Raw genomic sequence first — 23,199 nt, forward strand, 5'->3', positions numbered from 1 at the left:
AGCTGAAGTAACATTCAAGGTAAGGATTCATCATGGATTGACCAGATGCCTATGGCGGGAACTCCTCCTCCTAATTTTAGGTAACTATAGCATTACCTCCCATGTCTGAGCTAGTCATCTTAATTCCTTTTATAGCCATCACAGTCTTTCAGCAGACATTCAAAACAGGACAGATGACTCGCACCATTCAAATGCATAAAGTAAATTTCAAGAATCAGTTCAGATACAAGGTTCATGAGGTTAGAAAAATCCCAGCTTTGTATTGCAGGTTCTAAAATTCTTTATGGAGACCTCCGGCTTTGACTATCCTGAATAATTATATAACAATAACAAAATGCCAGCTCACAAAATATCCCTTCTTTCAGATTGTTCATGAATGTCTTGAACAGAAGAGATTCCTGAGGAACCCACTCATAAACTCTTTATAATAAAAACTGACCATTCACTCCTGCCCTTTAGCTTCTTTTAAAAGATTTCCAATATTTGCCATCTTATATTCCTCAGGACCAAGGATAAATAAGTTAATAGCTTACACTCAGCAGTTCATAGCTCAGCTGTCACACCTGACTTTTCAGACCTCTAAGTGAGGATCATTTGGTTTTAATGATTTGTTATTACTCATCTTTAATTGAAGTTTGTTTTAAAAATGACTGATTTTAATAAATTTGTTCTAAAACTCATTTTACTGACACTGTTAATTTGAAACAGCTCATCAGTTATTCCCTGTAAATAACAGTCCATGCATAGGAATCTCTCTGACCTCATTTATAGTAAATATTAACACAAATAATTCATTACTACTTTTGATATGCACTTAGCTTTCTTAAATACTCTATTTATACTTTGATCAGGTACTTATGCTTATTACCCTATGGTGAGGATAGTATAAAGTTGTATTGTGTCTTTACATTTTCATTCACTTGTAAATGTTTGCATGCTACAGACAGACATGCTAGGTAACTATAGTTTAGAGTTTGCACTGTCAGATGAGTTTTGAAGCAAAGTTCTATGTTCGGATCTTTGTTTGTTTGTTTGGGTTTTTTTTGGAAGGGGGCATATAGAGAAGGAAATCAGACAGTGTTACTCTGGCAGCAAGACATGTATTTATTTAACCAGATCCCAAGGACTTCATTTTTTGAGTATGCCAGTGAGAGAGAAGAATTAGAACTTCTGTCAGAAGAACCTCAATGAGAAGATGCATAAACAACACTGCTTTCTCATGTTCTAATAATGTCTCCAGAAGAGCTTCCTGTCAGATGATCTATAGAGTCAGGTTAACTACTTTCTGCTGGACACTATCACAGCTTTCCTGATTTTTTTCAGGTACCACCTGAAGGAGGATTAAAAAAACATCACTTCTATGGTACTCTCCAGGATGTTGTCTGTCTTCTAGATAAATGAAAAAAAAATTTTTTGTATGTGATGAAGCTAATTCCATGCTTACAAGCATTTTCAAAACCTGCTCAGTGGTGCACAAAATAGTGGAGCAGTTACTTAGTAGAATTTGAAGCGTGCTAGAGACACTACATGTCCTGGCTATTGAAAGACCTCTCTGTCAAAGACTTCCATAACAGGCACAGAAAGCATCCTTCATTACTCAGTTTGGATGACAGAAATTAGTCGTTCATTTTGCACTGCAATATGCTGTCTATGGGCTGGCCCCTCTTTCAGGTGCAATCAATCATTGAACCATAATGTATAAATTTGTGTGTGGGCTGTGAGCATAAATTATCTCATTACTCAGCATGCCTTGATGGAATTTCAGGTAGTTTACTTCAAATCTCATTGATTCTAGTAACTACGAGATGGAAGAGAGAAATTCTAAAACACAAAGAAAATGCTGCTCTTATTAATCACAATTTGGGAAAAGTATGCTTTGTTGGGCACTAGCAACCTACTAACATACAACACACTCTATAAGCATTCACCTCAAAAGTGTCAAAATCTGGCAGAGGACTAGCACAATCAACTCTATGAAGGAACTGAATGCACCATACTTCCTGCAAGCATGCAGGTTTCCATCACTTTGAGAACATCTACCAAGATCATCTCTGAACAGTCTCAATTTTATTCAAGATTTAATCAGAATTCTCACCCAAAAGCAAAGTACCTAGTGTTCTGAGGTTCCATGTCCTCCCTGATATTTCTAATTATAAAATGCTTAATAAAAAGCCATACACACCACACCTTACCTTCGATGCCATACGCATGAATAGTGTGTTTTGATCCTCTGCTGTTCTCATCTTCTCATTTTTGACTAAATCCTTCAGGCTCATACGATCATCATCCTGAAAATATCTGACTCTTTCTTTATCTATATGAGTAGTGACCTGGAAAGGAACAGATTGAAAGTGAATAGTAACCTGTTGAGACAGATCAAGTATGAAATTCAGATCTTGATAATTTCAACATGTCTAAAAAAACAAACAAACAAAACAAAAAACAAAAAAACAAAAACAAAAAAAAAACAAGCCACAAGAACTAAGCTAAGCACTAAGCTAAGCCTGAAACAGTTGGGCTTGTTGCTTCATCTGACCTAAGGAAAGGAACATACTTCCACTTTCTCTGATTATATCAGTAAGTTTAAATAAAAATATTAGCTCTCCCCACCATCACTATATCCCTTACATCATTAGACTATCAGAGCTATAATATTACTACATAGGAAAGAAATACAGCAATTCACTGAAACAGTGAATCAGTTCACACAGATGGAACATTCCAAAAAGAGCCATTATTTACAAAATTTTTTGAATTCCCAAGGTACTCATGACAGCTAAGCCAGAAAAAAAGTAACCACAGATACTAATGAAAACTTGTATAAAGTTGATACCCTGCCATCTTAGATAGAGTACACAAGAGAATAGAGTTTATCCTTCAGGACAGCACTACAACTAAATACTGAAGGAGCATATGGAAAGTGGTCATTAATATAACAGAAACAACATTTTTCCAAAATAGAAACAACAGGAGGATGACAAACAAATTTCTTATCTCTTGTCCCTTTCATTCCTCCATGGCAATATTACAAACTGATCTGCCCTACTAATCAAGAACATACTTGCTAGAAATATGAGTTCTGCTCAGCTCCTATTGCCCCAAGAAGTTCAAAATATTAGTTTATGTACTTTCTGTGGCAAGCAAATATGCTAAAAGTAAAATGCTCATCCAGCCTCCTTGCTTGTCCCTTGTCCCCCCAGAACAAGATATTTTTCAAATGCATTAAGATAAAATCTTATTTGCGACAAGCACAAGCTAAAGACAGCAAGCCACACACAAACACACCCAACCAACACGTCATATAGTGACCACAGACCTGCTCCTAGAATATATGGAGACCAACACATTATCACTTTGCTGTAAAGATTAAATGATAATTTTTAGCATTATCACTATTATTTTTGATCAGGAGAAAATAAAAGAAGTAACTTCTGAGACCTGACTATCTCAATAAAAAACTTTCTTATTTTGCAAATATTCAGCTCTGCTAATGTTCATTATTTACAGGCTTTACCAAATATAAACTATTTACCTAAGAGATTATGGTCATTTGAAAAAGACTCATATTCTTTGAACGCACATTTAAGTAAGCCCTAAAGTGGTCTCTAGGGAAACAAAAGTCTGAAAATAAATGTAATATGTGCTTAATAAATATGTCCTCTAACACTTAATTACAATCATCATCTGAAGGGAACCTACTGACATTCTTATAAGACACATTAATTATGGCATCATAAAAGTAAATCTATAAAATCATTTAAGAATTATACTCACTCACATTTGTAAAACTTACCATCTGTCGCTTCTTTCTTCCTCCTTTTGGCTCCAGTGGTTCAGTTGGTGCTGTCACAGGCCATGCCCTTCCAGTTTGATCTGTTCTGACAAGGGTCACTTGTTCATCTTCCCGAAGGCTTGAAACCTATATCAGGTTTTAAGACAGAGTTTTAAGAACATGATACAGACAAAAATCAAAGAAACACCTAATCCCACACCAAATAAACATCTGAAATCCTAATTACTTAAATCACAGATCCTTTACATGCTGCATGTTCATTATAATTCAAAGCAGGTAGTAATAGTTTACTTTACTTTAGGAGTTCCTCTTTTCCACATTCAGAAAATAAGAAATATCAAAAATACATCCAGCTAGTAAAATCCAGGGTAAAGAAACACTTTCCAAAAAGAACCAAGTTTGTATTCTTGATTTCTTTCTCATAATGCCTCATCCCCACAAGAAATATAATGCGTCTGAATACTTCAGTAGATAATACTGAATTTATATACAGCACACAGAGAAGTTTGCTTAGCTTAAGAGTAAAGCTACATTTTTCCTCCAAGCTTACTAACCTCACAAAACCAAGAGATGTATGTAGGATTGTATTTTCCATCTTATATATTATACAAAGTAATGAAAAAATCTACAGGCCAAAATGCTACACTTAATCTTGCACGTGCAATTTATTACCCCAATTTACTACCCACAGAAGAATTGCAAAAAATCATTTTCAAATTATGCCATAAACTAGTGAGATTACATAGGGAAAGGGGCAAATGAAACAAGAGTAAAAAATTCATTCTCCCAGAGCTCTGGACAGAAGACAGTAGGAAAACATACTGAAACAAATATTTTTTACTGGTATAAGCATGTAGCTTTTAGTGTACAAAGAGAACCAACTTCTCAAATGTGCCCATATATACTGTTGACCATCGCTTCAAGGACCTTTTTTTTCAGATACTCAGATATTTCAGCAAGTTGTTGCCTAAATGCTTTTTCTGCCAATTAAATCAAGCTTCCTCTTGTTATCATTAATGTCAGTATGCCAGAAGAGCTATGGATAGTGGTGAATGCAAGCTGAACAACCACACTGAAGACAGATTTAAAAAAAAAAAAAATCAGTATCATTTGGCCTTGGAACATTATGGTTGAGTGAAATTTTAAGCTCTGTCAAATACTTAAAAAAAACAAACAACAACAACAAAAAAACACGTTTTTCTTCCTCCATATCACTACACAAAGATGATTTTCTTGTAAATGCATGTTCAGACGAACATCCTTTGTATTATCAGTTAACAGCTTTATAGCAATTTTCTACTCTATAATTTTTTCAATATTTAACAGTTACAGATACAAAACAGTCTTTAAGAAGATTTCATATCTTGTTTATGTAGAGCATAACACAACTCCTAATTTAAAATGGATGCAAAATCCCCTGTACAGCTGTTCAAGTCTCTACACTGCCTTTGCTTTCCTTGTGATCATCAGGTATCAGCAAGGAACCTTTTATTCTCAGTAAAAAGTTTGTTTACTCTAATTGTTGTGGTCTGCAAGTTCTACACTACCCTCTTTAATGAGGCAAACAGAGATAGGTGCATAATCTTGCCAGCTATTTCATAATTATTATTACCTGACAGAGCATGGAGACCTCTCCATGACCTCTAAGCAGGAAAAAGATAACTTTGTGCATTTCCTTTTAATTTGTCTCTTATATGCCTATTATAGGTGGTGTACAAGTTCAAAACTTACAAACAGGAGTTACCTGATCAGGAAATAGCACAGTCAGTCAACTGAATCCTCTGTCTGAAATATATCCTTTATTTAAACTGAATAAAAAGACTAATAAAAAGACTAAAAGGAAACTCAGAATAGGCAGCGTCCTTTTCCTTTCATTGTCTCTGTTAGAACTGGGAACATAACTTGTTTTACAATACTACAGTACACAAAGCAACATGTCACAAACTAGTAGGAAACAGGACCTGAAATTGGTACTCTGGGATGTCTGGGGTTTTTTGGTTTTGTTTGTTTTTTTAACTTTCAGCTCAGACTTGGAGAGGCAGATTACTACTGATCTGAAGAGGTATCACTTGATCTATGTCACAACTTACATAGGGAGGCTATCAAAGAAAAGTGCATGTCCGTTCTCCATTATCCTCCTAATCTCTGCTTCAGCTGAAGGAAAAAAAACACCAGAAAACCCACAAGCCATGACTTGATACTTCTTCTGAGACTATCTTACAAAGAGGAAAACCGGAGGAGCTGTGAACACATTAAATGTTGTGCACCAGAAAGAAAGAAATTTACAGAGTGGTCCCCACCATCTGATGTAGACAGAAGGTTAATATCAAAACCACTGGTGGTATTGTTCTTGATCAGAAGCCAGGAAGCAAGCTCTCAGTTGCCTGGCTTCAGTTCGGTCAGTCAGTGACAGGTGAATGGATAGTAAAATCAGTCATGCATACAAACACAAAGGAGACCCCAGAATTTCCTTGTACAACGGGAACACTTTGCCAGATATTGCAAGTCCTTATAGCGGGTTTCTTCAGAACTGCAAGGCCAGAAGCAAACACCCAGCTCTAGGAATTACCTACAAGTGACGTCATTTTAGTTTGGGCAGAAAAGCGTAATCCCCAAACTCCTAGTTTGCCCTTCAGCACCTAAAATCCCATGGGCACCAACGTTTTTATCAGTAGAGTTCTAGGGTCATACATAGTTATGCTTCAGAGCATGCCCAAAACTGCTCTCATTTCACCAGAGATGGATGGTTTAACATCTATTCCATATCAAACACAGTCAAAGTCCCTGGACTATGCATCTTTATCTCTAAATTTAATCCCTGGTTTGCTCAGTTCATGTCCAGCACTAACACTTTTGAGTTCATGAAAAAGCTGTGGCCACAACTTTCATTCAGAAAAACATATTCTTTTGTAAAAAAAATATCCTGGAGGAAAAGCATTCAGCCCAGTGTAGGAGATTTAATTTCAACGCAGCTAGAGACAATTACAAATCCACCTCCCAGGACTGCTCTACCCGCCAAGGTTTGGCTGGGGGGGGGGGGGGGGGGGAGGGGGCTGAAATATCTGTACAGCAAGAGCGAAGAAAAGACACGGAGGACTAAAGCCAGACAGAAGGTATCAGCAAGTACGAAAACAAAGCATTTTCAAATAGCTCAGTGATGAAGGCGCTCCCACAGATTGCAGTCCTTCATACAAAAGGGGAGCAGAATCAATATATCCACCTCTCAAATGAGTGCTTAAAAACTTGACTACAGATATTGTAAAGCCCATTTTTAGGCACTTAAGTTTGACGCTTACACGCCTGTGGCGAGCTGCCTAAAGGTAAAGGACGATGGTGCTAAGTACTGCCCCACCTCACTCTCTTTATGCACCCAGTCTTCTCATACCTTCACCAACTACTGGAACTGCAAAAATTGCTTTGGCAATTTAAGAAGTTACTTCCTACTGACTAGCTCCCTGTTTGAAGTAGAAGTTACTACCTTTTCAGCTGAGTTATGTATGATGAATGTCCCGTCAAGAGCCAGGTCAGCTCAACTCCCTTCAAAACAGACAACAGGACTTTCCCACTTAATAGGGTTGTTCTCAGAATTAAATAAAGATTTATATAAAAGAAGAGGGGGAAGCAGATTATAAAAATATGAAAGAGAAAAGGCAAAAATTCTTCACAGGAAAAATAAGTATTTAATTTTCTGAAAAGATAAAAAAAGATATAAGATTGTAAGCTTCTTGATTGCACTGGAAAAGATATTTAGGTAAGTTAATTGATTAAATTAGAGCAAATAATGGGGACATCACTAAGTTTGGTGATATTAGGACAGCCTTTGTCAAGTTTTACAAATAACTTTATTAATCTCAATTGGAAGCTATTTTCTAAACAACTGATGTGTCTGCTTTACATCTGCCATCCTTGCCTAATGAAAGCTGGTCCCGGAAAGCCCCAATAAAGTCTGAAAATTCTGTAGATATTAAAGCATGCTAGCTCCAATAGCTTAATTACATTATTCAAGAAAAGTCACACAAAGGTAGAAGTTATGGAAGAAAAAACTGTGTCTAGCTATGTGGAGGAATGGTTAAGCGAGAGAGGGCATGATCTGATTGGGATGAGCAATCCCGTTCTCAGGGTAAGGGAAGGAATGCAGGCCAAGGCGAGGGAGCCTTGCAGCGGCCGAGCGAGCCTTGCAGCAGCCGAGCAAGCCTTGCAGCGGCCTTGAGCACTACAAAAGAAGGTATTCACAAAACTGGTAAACAAGTCTGGACGGAACTAGGTTCCATAAATGTCGATGGAGCGCGGACAGCAACCTTGCACCAATCATATATCCGCTTTATGCGCGTGGACAGAAACTGTAACCAATCATGTAACTATTGCTAGCGCATGCGTATTGCTTGTCGATATATATACTTTGTGTAAGCTCCAATAAAGAGAGAACGACCATACTCATATTGAGACTCCGTCGTTACTCCGGGCCCGTCCCCCCACTCCGACATAGCTAAGCAAAACTTCTGCTCTTTTGTGTCACCAAAAACCAACTCTCATTTTGCAGAGCAAACCAAGATGCCTAGTGTTGGCTCAGCTCCATCAACCATTAACCAATCTGTCCCTCCCAATGTAATATAGTCAGAGAAGCACTCTGCCTAAAACACTCTACACTTATTACCAGGATCAGCTATGTATCTGCCTCAGATATTTTCTTCAAAACAGAAGGCATTTCTCTCTGTTGGGAGGCAGTAGGGGAAGAAGAGGTGATTAAGTGCAAGAGGATGAAAAGACCCTCTGCCTCCAGCTCCCGCTTGCCATATACTGAAGTTCCAACTTTGCTAGAGACAGAGGCAAACAGAGCAAGGGCACTACGCTTCATACGCCACCACTGCGCTCTTCAGACAGATGTGAGAACTACAGTTATCCGTATGGCACTAAAAGCACTATTATTTTGAAGACATAACAACAACAATAAAATGATCAGTGCTAGACGAGCAAAGACAAAGGGCAACAGGATGGAGAAAGAATACATTGTGAGGAAAAAAGAGCAGCGTGTATGCTGCACTTTTAAATGGGATATAGATGCAAATGGAATATTATGGATAGAATAATGAAGAGGTAACTAGTGAAGTTGTTAGGGTGTTGGCCATTTTTTTCTACATGTGAAAAAATAGGTAGACATTTGTGAATATTCTAATGCTTAGCCTATGACTAATCAAAGCTCAGTACTGTGATAAATAGTAAAAACAATTTTAACAGCTGAAGCAAGCGGGGAAAAGTCAAAGAAAATAAAATAGTTTTGCCTCATAAATCACTTTCTCAGCTTCCTGATAAATGTTGCCCTGTGAGTTCCTTCAAAGTTGTCTGTATATGCTAGCAATAAGCAATTCACAACTGAGCATAACATTGCAAAATTTGGATATTTGCAGTGTGATACCTTAAAACTAAAACAACCACCAAACACTGAGCTGCTATTTAAAAGTTAGTGCTCTGTACATATGACTTTTTCTCCAGATGAATGTAGTGATCCACCTCTCTATCTATGTTGGCAGATGCAGAGTGGTTCACAAACTGAGTAAGAGCCAATCTTATGCTTGTGGGGAAAAAAAAAAAAAGTATATACACACACACACACACACACAGGAACATATACACAAGATGTATACCAGTATAAGCTGACTTGTATGGGAATACTTCTGTTCTTCCCACATACATATAAGACTTCAGATGGCCTTATATCCCATTTAGCGCATTGCAGTTCAACAAGATGCAAACTAACTGGACAAAAACTGGAGAAGGGCAAGAAGAATAAGGACTGGAGACCTAGAAAAAGTCATTCTACAAAAAAAAAAAATTTTTTTTTAAGAAACAGAGAAAATTAGGGAAAAACATTCTTGCAGTTTGCAAAACCTCAAAATATTTTAGCAAACAGCGAAGTGTATGCAGGATAAAAGGAAAACAAAAACGTTTAAATTGCAGAAGAAATGCAAGTTAGATAACAGAAAGGCCTTTCTAACATTAAGAACTGTAAAACACTACTACCATTTGCCTAAGAAGAATGCGGAATCATCCCCATGTCTTTTTAGAAACAAACAAAAAAAGGCTAGGAAGTTATAAAGGACTATAGTCTTTAATTTCTTTGTACACATCTAAGTCAGTAGGGCAATAATTTCTAATGAGAGATTTCAGCAGGCTCCCATTTACACAATATAGAATGATGCAGATGACAAATGTTTAGATATGATAAATACTGAATTCTTTGAGCCAAAACCCAAAGTTGACAGGGCAATTTTTTAATGCTGAAGAGTTCACAGAGTCCTGACACAAGACACATGACAGCGACTATAATGCATTTAAATTTAATATTCCAGGAAAAAGAAAAACTTAAAAAAAAAGAAAATGCAAAAAAGTGGTCCATCAAGAGGAAATGAAAAGGAGCAGACAAAAGGGTAAAATAATAATGAACAGCATGAAGACTAATGTGAAGTCATATTGCAGGCTAGGAGCACACTTATACCATGAACCAAGAAAACCTAGTGGTTCAAATAAATCAAGCATAATTACTCAGAAGATTACAGAGGTTATTAGAGATAAAAACATCCTTCAGAAGTCAAAATCCTGTCTAAACAGAATTGAATTAAAAAACAGCATAAGCTTGGGAAGTCAAGTGTAATAACATAACAAGGCATGGCAAAAGTTTATTTTGAGGAGGATCTTACCAAAGATAAATACTAAAACAATATTTTCCAAACACATCAGAAGCAGAAAGTCTTCTGACAGAAAAATAAGAGATGATCAGGTGGTAAAAGCAGTATCAAAGGACAACATTTGAAAAATAAAAATGAATTATTTGCAGTCTGAATTTAACTTTCAACTTTTAACTTTCAACTTTAACATTCAACTTTTTTTTTTTTTAAGCAGGGAATAAAGCTTAGGAATCATCTTCAAACTGAAGAGTCACTAAAAGAGGTTTTCAAACAAGCTGCCACAAAGAGAGGGATTTTGCTACAGTTCCAGAAAAACAATTCCAATATATAACTTCCTTTACATTGTTCAGCATGCATTATATTACTTTTATAGTCCTCAGCGCAAAAATAATAGAGGGTGGCAAGTACAACATAAATCTTTAAAATGTGCCAGAGGCTACTTGTGGTAATTACAGGGCAATACATCTAACATTTGTAATAGGCAAATTCATGCAATCATAATAAAGAACAGAATTCTTATACACCTGGTAAGTGTGGTATACTGGGAAGAGTCTTTGTAGAGAGATGGCATGATGCACAAAAGCATTAGGATTCAAAGGCATGTAGATACTAATCTAACTGATACAGTCTACTTTAAAAAAAAAAAAACAGTAAAGATATGGAAAACTGCTCTAGAAACAAAAGGGAAGTTTCCTTCTTTGATTACTACTTGGCTAACAAAGGATACGAATAAATAATCAACTTTCTCAAAGGAAGTTACTTAAAAGCAAAGCTTCACAATGATCTGTATTAGGGTTTCCACTGTTTAATATATTTATAAATGGTACCTTATTCTGATAAGGTGACGAAGTTTGGTGATGATACCTGTTATTCAGGACAATCAAAACCACAGCAGACTGCAAGGACTTGCAGAAAGATTTCACAGGGCTGATTGACTGGATAGTAAAACGTAAGGTGAAGTTAAAAGGAAAGGATAATGAGGATAGTCAGAAATACAGAACAGCTTCCATACAAGGAGAAACTAAACAGTTTAGGCTTCTTCAGCTTGGAGTAGAAACAGCTGAAGGAGATATGAAAGTGGCACTCATTCCTGTAAGACATTACAGATACCAAGAAAATAAGTGAGTTCTAAAAATTAGACAAGTTTGTGAAGATGTGTCCATGTGTAGCTGCTAAACAAAATGGTCTGAATGCCACTTCCTGCTATTGAATAAAGTATTTCCAAATCACTGAATGCCAGTAGGTGGGCTTTTGTTTTAACTTGTGCTTAAATATCTAAGAGTATATTTATTTCTTCACATAGTGGCAGGCATCGCCTTCAAAAAACCTACAAAGCTTACTTTAAACCTCAAGTTTTTGAATGAATTACTTCTTTTATTAAATAAGTATTAAATATAAAACATACTAAATAATACCATACAATAATTAACATACAATAAAGTCATTTAAAATATTAATGTGTTAATGTATATTTATTATTAGATAATTATTAGATAATTCCATGTAATTATATATAATTACAATACAGACCAAACAAATTATCTTAAATATTATTACACTAGATTATATTAAATATTATACCTATCATTAAATATTAAAACTGGAACTATAGAAAAGGCTCAAACCCCACCCCGAATTGTGGTCTTGTTGTGATGACTGCTACATAGCATAATTTATATTCTAAAACGACTGTGTGAACCTCTCAAACTAGAGTGCAATTGTTTGTTGTCATTAAAGAAGGAACGTGGATTTCTAATTCAAACTGATTAAACAGGCACAGTACTCAGTAATTCTCAACAAACCTACAGAATGCTATACAGCAATTAACACAACTGAAGATAACTAAGCGGACAAGTCTGTTTTCAAATGATAAATGCTTTAAATTAAATACATAAATAAAACAAAGTTTTGAAAAAGATTTTAAGTCTCCAGAGAAGATGTCTGTTCCATAATTTAACAGGAGAAAATGAAAAAGCTCTGCCACCAGGTGTGCAGTTTAATTTGCAGAGAAGCCTCTTGAGAAGCTGAACGAACAGGGTAAGCAAGCCAATCATGTGAGACAGGTTCTATTATATTGGAACTGTTTTTCAGTGCTAATAGCTAATAATTTAACGAAAAATATGTATTTTTTTAAGAGTCAGTATATTGCAGGATAGGGAGCTAACAGAGCTGGAAAAAAAACATGAACTTTTTTTTATTTAGCCAACAAAAAGTTGCATACTGCACAAGCTGAGAGTTGTCTGCAAATCTCCACCAAGAACCACACTAAAGTAGCCCAAGCTACAAAGCTTTTGATTTTGGTTTCCTATAGCAGGAAAAAAAGTAAAAGAAAAGGGAAATATCAGCATGAGGAAATGAAAGCAAACTTCAACCTAGCTTAAAATTTTATTGTTTCAAGAAAGGCTCAGTAAATAAATAGTAATAAGCATCACTGTAACAACTTCATAAGGGATTAGGCTAATACAGAAAATAGAGGATAGAAAAATAGTTTCACAAGATCAGGCAGCTGGTGTGCCTTAATCAACACCTGGCATTTAACAGTGAGGAGATACATTATAAAATCTAATGTAGGCTGTAACACAGCAATTAACTAGCCTACAGAAGAGTAACTTCATCAGTTAATGCCAGGTTTATGATAAAGCACGAGTCTCAAAAAACATCATAGCTCCTATTCATAAATGAAAACATTCATTATTATAAAAGGATTAGATACATACATAAATACTAATTGTTTAGCCTCTTTTTTTTTTTCTTCAAGTCAGCATGTGATACAGGTTAATAACATGTTATGTAAAAATACAATTTTCATTTATTAGTATAAAATTGGTTGCCCTTTAAATCCAACAATTCTTTGTTCTTATATTAAGAGAAAGGTTATTCATCATTCTTATTCATCTCCTCCTTAAACTGAATGCCTCCAATCATCCCTGCATTCAAAAATCTTTCTATTCATTCTCAGGGCTTATTTTCTTACTGTATCTTTGAGATAGGGTGATCAGAATAATATCTTGTGAGTAGAACATACAAGGATACAAACCTCAATCTCTAAGAGCAGAACAACAAAAATTCAGTAAGAGTCATACCACTGGCTTCTGGAGGTAAGATTAGAACTAGTACCATGACTAGTAGTGAGGAAAACTAAAGAGACTGTTCAGTCTAACAAAAAAATAACACTGGGTGCAAGCAAGTCAGGTAACTTTGTAAATTGCTATTGTAGTTTGTACCTTGTAGTTTGCTATTTTAAATCGCTATCTACACTTTGAAATAGCTAGTCATTTAACATAGCATAACAAAGCCATTGAAGGCACAGGATGCAAGAAAAGAAATACAAAAAATGCAGTGATTAGATGGCATGTTTCTATGGCAAAAACATCTGAGATAAAATATGTATATTCAGACCATAAAAAGAAAAGGTATGGCAGCATGTTACTTCTTAATTTCACAAATCCCTGTTTCGTCTTATCAAAGACAGAAATGCAATATAAGACACTGAGAATATGATAAGCAAAAATTCTGCCTGCGTAAATAAAAATAACATTTGAGGGAATAAAAGCACTGCAAGAAATTTCAAAGCTGTTCAGGCCTCAGTAATCACTACATTGAAGAGAGATTTACTAAGCAACTATATGACATTTTCAAAGACTGCAGCATCAAAAAAGAGATATTCTAGGATAAGTTTATGAATGGAAAGCAACAGATTACTCCAACCAGAAAACATTCATTCAGGCATAAGAGGGAGCTTTATAATGCATTTTTACTAGAAGGACATGTTGTACAATCTCAAAAATGGCTATTTTATAAAAGGCGTATGTATAGAAAACATTTTTTGTTTTGTTTTTTTAAAGCACAAAGAGAGTGTGGACAATTAGATGTTGCAGGACAATCTGAAGTTGTTGTTTCTAATATAGTGCAATTTGGTATTCTACATGAAAAAACAACTCCAGTTTCTAGTGCAGTATCCATACCCTTAAACCATTACCACAGCTGTTATTTCTGATGATACTAAAAGAAAGGCAAAGGCTTGAAAAAGCCCGGAGTCTAAAACACCTTCTTACCTAGAAGCAATTCCTTTGTGCTCACTGGTGCAACAGAAAGGGGAAGCTAAAACAGACATTGGCATTAATGCATCCGCTCTAGACACAAGCAGAGCGCACCAGTCTCCAAGGCTGTCAATTCAATACCAGCAAAACAGCTCTGTAAAAATCCCATGCACACATACATACAGCAAACTGTGCTGCGAGCTGAAATGATCTCATTATCCAGATGCGTTGGCCAAAAGCCAAATGTCTTAATTCATTTCAGAAGTATGGGCACATCGTTTAATTACTCTTCTTAAATAGCCTATTTCATTAAAAGTTTTTGGTTTATGTTGGTAGCAATGGCTAATGACACATAATCTGTTATTACACTAAAGACCCAGTGGTCCCAACTGTCATTGGTTGATCAAGTTCTCCATTCAAGACGACATTTTTAACACACTAATTGTGTTTTATTGCTTAAACCTACAAAATACATTGTTAGTTTATGGCTTCCATTTTTAAAATAGGTTTTGAGCATAAACTATTATTACATGTTTCATGGCTTAAAATATGTATTTACTGAGGCTGTGCCAGGACCAATAGAAGTGCAGAAGCATCCAGGAGGTTCTACCTTTCTGTTTCAAATCAGAAGTATCTACTGCACCAGGAAGCCTGTCCAAGAATTTTTTTGCTTTAGGTTTGAGGGTCTTTTTTTTTTTTTGGGGGGGGGGGGGTGGAAGGGGAAAGAAAATCTGTTAAGAAAGACAGAATTCTACATTTACATTATTACTGCAGAAAAAAACCCTAATTCCAGGAAGTCTACAGTCTTACCATATTTGGAAGTATCATAGCTTTGCATCAGTAGATGTCAGGAGTCAAGTTCATTTTATAACCACTCCCCACAGTGGTTATACTACAGTATAACACACCACTGAGCCAGAATTCCAGGAAAAACAAAAGAAAAAAATAAATCCCTAAAACCTGCTCCCCAAAGGCAGCACTCCACTTCCAACCCTTAACAAGACTGCTCTGAAGCCTCACTCTTATGCTGCAACAGAAACTTGTATTAATAGTTCTATGAAGGTTGTCAAGCCAGGCCAAAAGTAAACATTTTTTTTCCCAGACAGGCAGACCAAGGACAGTGTACTGTTCCTGACACTGCAGCAGGGTACGAGACCCCAGTTCTGTTAACAGAAGGGATTTTCTAAATATCCCCTATCCAGGGCTATGGCAAAAGACAGTAGTGCTAGCTTGTGCCCACCTGCAGCAATTGGTTAAGCTGAACTACTAACCTAAAGCAAATTATGAAGCACTCACACCGACTGCAGCAAGTCTATCTTTCAGATTTAGTCGTGCTGGTGAAAAGGACACCAGCTTGTCACCTTACATATCAGCGTTCAGTATTTGTCCAGTCTTTCTAAGCCTGAGAAAACGCAGTGAAAAAGTGGACTTGCAGTGGTAGAAACATGCAGAAATTCTACACAGTATTAGGAGAAGTACTGGCAGCATCAACTACAAAAGCTGCTTAGCACTTGGAAAGGGCTTTTATGTCTAGTGGCAAAGCACACTCCAAAGCTTTTATATTATCAGCTTGAACTTTAAGTTCTCTCCACTCTGCCCTTTTAATGCTGTTACATGTACTGAAACTAGTAAGATATTTTATTTAACCCTTTATTTCTCATGTTCCTTATGAAAACTGATCATATACTCTACTACTTTAAGTAGTTTTAGTTGCTGATACAATTTCTCTAGTACTTTTTAATTACAAAAAAAATAATTTCCTATAAATTACATGCAGGAAAAGACACTTTGTCTTCATAGGTTTTTGCCTTATAAATCATTGTTTAATCATCTCTTATTGACAAGAGTCTCTACTGAACAGGAGTTTTCAAGGAAATACACTCAGAAATTGCATATACCAATTATTTTTAAAAAGCACACACTACTGCTATTAAAGCTATTCTGTGAACTTATGCCTACTTTATTATTCCCTGTTCCAGTCAGAGTTAGTTAACTGCTTGCATGGAAAATACAAAGTTTTACTGAAGAAAGAATGGCACAGACTTCTTGCAGATGAAATTCAAGTGTGATGGAACAGACAGAATTAGAAATTATGATGAACTGAAAACGTTTATAAGTAAACGGGCCAAAACCCATCTGCATGATACAGCATATTCCATCCTATTCCTGTCAATTCAGGACTATACATAACAGTATTTAATGTATAGTATTTTATCATAAATAGGATTTGAGGTATAAATGAAGTTGTTATATTCAGTTTCCTTTCTGAAAAACGGAGAATGTTAATTTAAAAAACAAACAAACAAAAAAATTAACATATGTTGAGCTAGATTCCAACAGAATTCTCTCTCAATCTTTACTTCTAATGCAGCCAGGGATTCAAAAGTGAACAAACATCTGACACGTTAAAACTTGTGTTCACCAGTCGTTCATGGGAGAAGGTGTTGGAAATCTGATCATTCTTATTAAATTTTTCTTCCTGAGTAGAAGTTACAACAAAGAAAAACCCAGCAACAACAACAGCAGAAGTATGTGAGGTACACTAAATTCTTGACGTTAAGGATATTTGCATTAAAAGATGAGCCCCGCTTATGTCATAAAACTGGCTAAATAAAGAAATAACATTTCTTTCCACTGTAACACCCTCTGTGTCTGAGATGAGATGCACAAGGACTGGACTGGAGGCTGTTACTCTTACAAAGGCAAGAGGCAGCCTAGTAAAAGCACTCTCCTTTAAAGCAGCATCACATTGATCAGATGCCTACTGTAAAGTGAAATGCATTACACGGCAAAATTTAAGAGCAGTGTTCTCCAGGAATCTTCCCTGCCCTCTTGGTATCCGAAAGGCTTTACAGAAGCATCACGCAGCCTCATTAGAAAAGTTTTAGCAGTCTGACTTTTGAGGATTTGCCATATCTTGTGGAAAAATCACACACTACTTTATTCATTAAGCTGTAGGTATATATATTACACAGATCATACTAGACTAGAGGTTGCTGCATTTTATTAGAAAATTCACTTATTCAAACAAAGACTTGTTATGACGCTGAAGTCATTCACATTTTCCTTCATTTTTATCTCAAATGCATGACAGGGGAGCCTGTATTTGTATTTCACTACTGTTTTAGAACTTCACTATCTTTTTTAAAATATTCTATAACAGTATATTCTCTACCATGTTATTTTGCTTAAAGTACCAACTTCTGTTTTACATTCAGTTTTGTATTAATTTTGTATTTTAAACACAATCCATCACTATTAAGAACTGTCTCTAGCAATCACTCAGCAGAGTCCACTTTCTGCTTCCTGCATTCTGATTAAGAGCTATGGGACACAGTAAGTTCGAGGTTGAGAAGTATATTTTTTCTTAAGCTAAACTTCACATCAGATTGAACCATTTTACAAGATGCATGAATTTATACTTTATTTGTCCACCACCATGAACTGAGTCTAGGAGATTTACTTAATTTTTTATCATGTCAGAATACTTCCTGTTAAAAAACAAAAACAATTAAGTCAGTTTTTAATAACACAAAAGCAAACTACTTTTTGCTTAGCAGATTTGACTCTATTCTTACGCATGGACCACAGCAAAGGTATTGTGAGAAAAGATGGAAAAAAATTTGAAAAAAATCAAAAGGGCAAAGCACACAAATAATGTACACCACAAGTTATTTGGAATTGTAACGAAAACCCTCTACTCACAAATTAAAACATGAAAGCAATCATACTGGGGAAGATCAAAGCCCAACTTCCCCTCTCCCACAGTGGTCAAAAGTGAATGCCTAATGAACCATTTAAGAAAAGGAAGTATACAGTATTTTTCCTGACTACTCCTAGCTTCCAAACATTTGCAACTCAGGGACTTAAGTGAGCCAGACATCATTTCTGTGCAATCTTCAAGGGGGTTGTTTTTCATGAACTTGCCCAGTCTCTCTTTGAATCTGCTTAAACTGCTAGCATCCACACTATCCTGCAGCAACAGTTCTGGGAAGAACCACCTTTTATTCATTTGTTTTCAGTCTGCGTCTTACTCATTTAACTTCTTGACTCCTAATCTTTGCACCACCAAAAACCACTGCAGAAGATCTGTATCCAAACAGTGCTAGTGTTCCAGGTATATTTTGCTAAGTAAAAGTAGAGATTAAAAGCATGAGTGACAACTCAGTTATGACTATTACTGACAATAGCAGAGATCACATCCTCATAAACAAAGCCCAAATCAAGACAGTTATGTGTAGCACTTTCAGATAACAGAAATACAAACTATACTTAAAAAGGTAAACCATGAACATGCAGAACTTATTTTTTAAATGCTGAAGTCCCCACAAATTTCTGGTGTCTCCTTACATTCAATAAGTACTCAATTTCATTGTCTTCACCTATTCTAAATGAGAAACTCTGCGGTACAGCAACCTTCTCTTATACAATATCATTAGGGCTCAACATGCAACTTTGTTTTTCCTCAAAATGCCCATGTAAATTTAGACACGAGCATCAAAGTATCTGAACATAAGCATCATTTAATTTCATCTCAAATGAAATTAAAATATTTAACTCAGGGTTCATCTCTTTATAGAGCACAAATTCCTCTTTTGCATATTTGGACAATTTTTTGATTTCCATTGACTCTGAAGGTTGCTTCCTGCTCAAATGTAAAGGCAAAACAAGCACAAACTACGCTTTCAAATCTTTATTTTTTGAAATGGTTTTTGTATATGTATTCACTGCAATTGCATCCATTTGACCCAGGTATTTCAATATGACAGCAATTAAGGTCCCAAGTTTAACATGGTACTTAAGCAGATGGCTTTGTTTAAGTATATCACTAATCCTACTAAAATGTATAGATCTACATGCTTAAGTTTACTACTTCTTCAAGCCCCTTACTGAACTGAGGAGTTTAAAGATGAAAAATGCTCAGTGGCGAGATCATGCTGACACTGAACACCACAGCGACTCCCCAGCTGGCACCTGCCCAAGCTCAGCAGTGCACACAGCGCCCAACGGCACCACATGCAAAACAACTTCAGCCTACAGACCTGCAGGGTGCTACATTCAAACAAGCGTATGTCTCGCAGGCGTGACCACAAAAAACAGTTGAGACACCTATGCGTTCTGCACCTAGAGCTTTCAGTCATAGGCTTGATATTTTCCATTTGCAATAGATATATCCACAGGATCTATTCAATGAGAGCTATTTAATCCAATGTGCCAAAAGTCAGGCTTGTCTGGTGTCTAGAGAACTTAAACTTAGGCTGTTAGGCTGTTCTAACTTCATGTTCCAAACTAGCAAAATTAGGATCAGAATGTTTATTTATTGTTACCAATACAGAAAGCAATCTGTGAGGCACTTAAGGATATCAGGTATCGACATATTTAGAGGTGTGAAGAGAAGAAAAATTAATAAAGGTACCTTTCACTACCAATTATCTTCCTTTCTAGTCTGTTCTAATTCACAAATCTGAGAAGTCTTCTTAATTTATGATAGCCTAATACACAGCTGTGTTCTCTCACAGTCTTTTCTTACTATAGAGTTGAAAACTTTTACCTTCTTAACCATGTATTCAGGTACAAAGTGTAATAATAGGGAGGCTTCTTAGCTTTCCTAGTACTGTTAAGTATGACACTACTAATGACAGCACATCAGATCAGAAGTTACTGAAAATAAATTATCTTCATTTTAGGTTCGTATAAATGCACTTTGATATTTTATCAAAAAATTAGCTATAGGAAACCAGTAGAAGAATGTGCAAATGAGAAATTAACTATTTAAGATCAAAAAGGATGTAGATGACATTAAATAATTTTAGTGGGCCAATATCCCCAAACAACAGTCTCTATTATCCTTCCTTAAGTAGCAAAAAAGCAAGATAACAGCTATTTATGCCTTCAAGAGGAATATCTGTAAAAACTAACCTCTTTAACCAGACCAATTTAGATTGAAAAATGTGCATCTCAATTTGGCCAATAGAATTTCATTTATAAAGCTACTCAAAAGCCACAAACAACTTAGGAACAACTCAACTAATAAATTTTCACCTTCTCTGTACTTTGGACATATGCAAGACTAGCAGTTCAAAACAAAGCAAACGCTAGATAGGCAAAATTAGGGCTATTAGTGAATGAAGAAGCCCCTCAATACTGCTAAAAAATGGCTTCAAATAATGTTACTATTATTTTTTCTTTCAATATCAAGATAATTTAATCTAGGATACTTTCAGGCACAGAAAACCTACCATATTACTTTGTGGTTGTTCACTGTATTTAACAGAAATGTCACACTAACAAGAAAAAAAAAATTCTTCCCCTGGATAAATCTTGGCTATAAAATTACCAAGGTGGGCTAACTCAGGGTGCAACTATGGACTAGTTCTGCCGCAGTATCTTGTAAAATTATGTTGTTATTCTAGGTTCTTAAAGATGTATATACATTAGCACAATTTTGCCTCTTCCAGATGGAAATCTCTACTTGCAAGTTGTAAATGCATTACAAACAGCAGGTCTTAAAGCTAAGAATCACTACGGCCAAAAGGAAAACCACTAACAAAATTGTCTTATCGGGACTTGTAAGCCCGGTGAAATATATATGGTATATATATACGGTGTATATATATACATAATATATACGGTGAAATACGGTAGTTAACACCAAACATCAGCATTTGCAAATTGTTTTTTAAAAACAATTCTGAGGTGGTTTGGGGTGGAATTCTTCTCCAAAACAAACAAATTATAAAAGCTAGACTTGCCTCTATTCTTACTTAAAAGAAAATGAAAAAAGCAGAATTTAAACCACCACTTCACAGTCCCTACAGCCTGTAGTTTCTTGATTACTTGAAGGCAGAATAAACCAACACTGCTGTCAAAAAAATTGATCCTACCCTCTGTACAAACCTCGGCCACCCATGGACCCCCCTTATGTCAGCACAAGTCTTCATTCAGCAACAGTGAACTGAATTGGGGAAATTGATCCATGTTCAATAAATCGGGGAGGAGGGAGAGGGGAGGAGGGAGAGGGGAGGAGGGAGAGGGGAGGAGGGAGAGGGGAGGAGGGAGAGGGGAGGAGGGAGAGGGGAGGAGGGAAGAAAAAAAGAAAAAAAACACAAGAGCCCTACCTAGGGAGACCCAGAATTACCTTCACTGCTTCCTGAGTTATGTCTCTGATTATCACAACAGAAATAAGAATAAGGCAAAGCCATGTTTCAGGACCTTTCTGGACTCTGCTGCATCAAGGAACCCGAGATAGACCAGCATTAAAACAAAATCCTTAGCATTTTTACTGGTAGCTGAGGCAAAGATACCAAACTTTGGGATCAACAGGATCCTCTTCTGGAAAACCACTTCTGTGGAAACTGTTTCAGGTATCTTTTTTGGGATACAGCTGCCTGAACTGATTGACACTATCACTGGAGCAGTCAAGGCTATAGAAAGATTGATTCAAACAGTATCAAATACACCATCTTCACAAATCAGCCTCTCTTGTATTACAAGATGGTTTCTGCAATCTTGCCTGTTTAAACACACAATGTGATACAGTTGACCCTAAATACATAGGACACACAAGACATTCTGCTTGTGCTCCAAAACTCCAAAATCAGTCTGAGCTGTAAAGACAACCCCGGCAACCATCTCAAGAAGAGTAATATGGACAGAGCAACCATCAACTTTGCTGGACTGCTCACACTCAGAAGCCATGTAATACAGACTAGAAGTAGCCATGAAACATATCACAAGCAAGGCATATCCATAAAAACAACACAGCAAGCCTCTAAAATCCATGGGAAGCTGTTCACCCTCTAGAAAGCGAGGCTTGGCAGTAATTAAATCCATAGTGATTTCAAGTAAACCCCAAAGCTTTCACAGTGGTTTGGGGAGAATTTTGCTGATTTACCTCAAGCCTAATAAGGTGAGGAACTTGGCAGCAGGTTGTAAAGAGGTTGATAATGTTTAGGCATGATAGTTCAAAAACTATCTACAGAACTATAGACATCAGCTCTGTGGCATCTGTGAAGGTCTGTTTTCATTGGCAAACAATGGAAAATCCAAAATAGCAGGACTGTCAATAGTCTTGGTTCCTGCAAACCAAAGATGGAGTCCATCTGTCTTGCAGAAATGAACATGAAAACAAGCATTTAGAAGTAGAGAGACCTAAAAACTAGGCTTGAAGTAATGTAATTATCCAAGATGTCGACCCTGGGGTACACAGGTCAATGTGAAAAGCAAAACTGTAGATACATGGCATCCACAGGCTGCTTCAGAGAGGTAGGAGCCCTGTTTTTAAAACCCTTCAATCCTTCAAAGGAGCTTACATCAATCACAACACTAAGTGATCACTGAGGGCTTAATCAAGCTCCCACAGGCCCACAACAGGAAAAAAAAGGGGGGGGGGGGGAAGCTAGAGAGTATTCACAACTTTTTTTGTTTTCCAATCAGGTTTAAGGGGAATGCAGGACATGGAGTAGACATGCCCTGTCAGTCCCCAGACTCAGCTTGGGTAAATATGCACACAACAGTGCAAAACTGAAGATGTACAAGCACACAAAAGAAAAATCATAAATATCATACGGTATATTCATGAATAGAAATGAGTGAGTCAATCCCTTTGAGGTTTTAGGGCAGCAGGCTGGTATTTCCAGTCTAGCCAAGTCTGTAATATGCCCTTCTTCTTCAGTAACACTCC

General features: G+C 36.4%; 1 protein-coding gene across 9 annotated transcripts in view; it reads right to left on the minus strand.

The window, feature by feature from the left end:
- The window catches only part of CWF19L2 (CWF19 like cell cycle control factor 2), a 120,704-nt gene that overhangs the window by 48,617 nt on the left and 48,888 nt on the right, over positions 1 to 23,199 (minus strand). For all 9 annotated transcript variants that reach the window (XR_010883199.1, XM_067289913.1, XM_067289901.1 and 6 more), the window contains exons 11-12: positions 3,794 to 3,919; positions 2,193 to 2,330 (exon numbers count right to left, since the gene is read on the minus strand). Coding sequence is in view for 8 of the 9 variants with exons in the window: in XM_067289913.1 (XP_067146014.1) it covers positions 2,193 to 2,330; positions 3,794 to 3,919 (264 nt within the window). In the remaining variant the exon portion in view is untranslated. The remainder of the gene's footprint in view (positions 1 to 2,192; positions 2,331 to 3,793; positions 3,920 to 23,199) is intronic.

This window comes from Apteryx mantelli, chromosome 1, assembly GCF_036417845.1.
Source record: "Apteryx mantelli isolate bAptMan1 chromosome 1, bAptMan1.hap1, whole genome shotgun sequence".
NCBI classification, from domain to species: Eukaryota; Metazoa; Chordata; class Aves; order Apterygiformes; family Apterygidae; genus Apteryx; species Apteryx mantelli.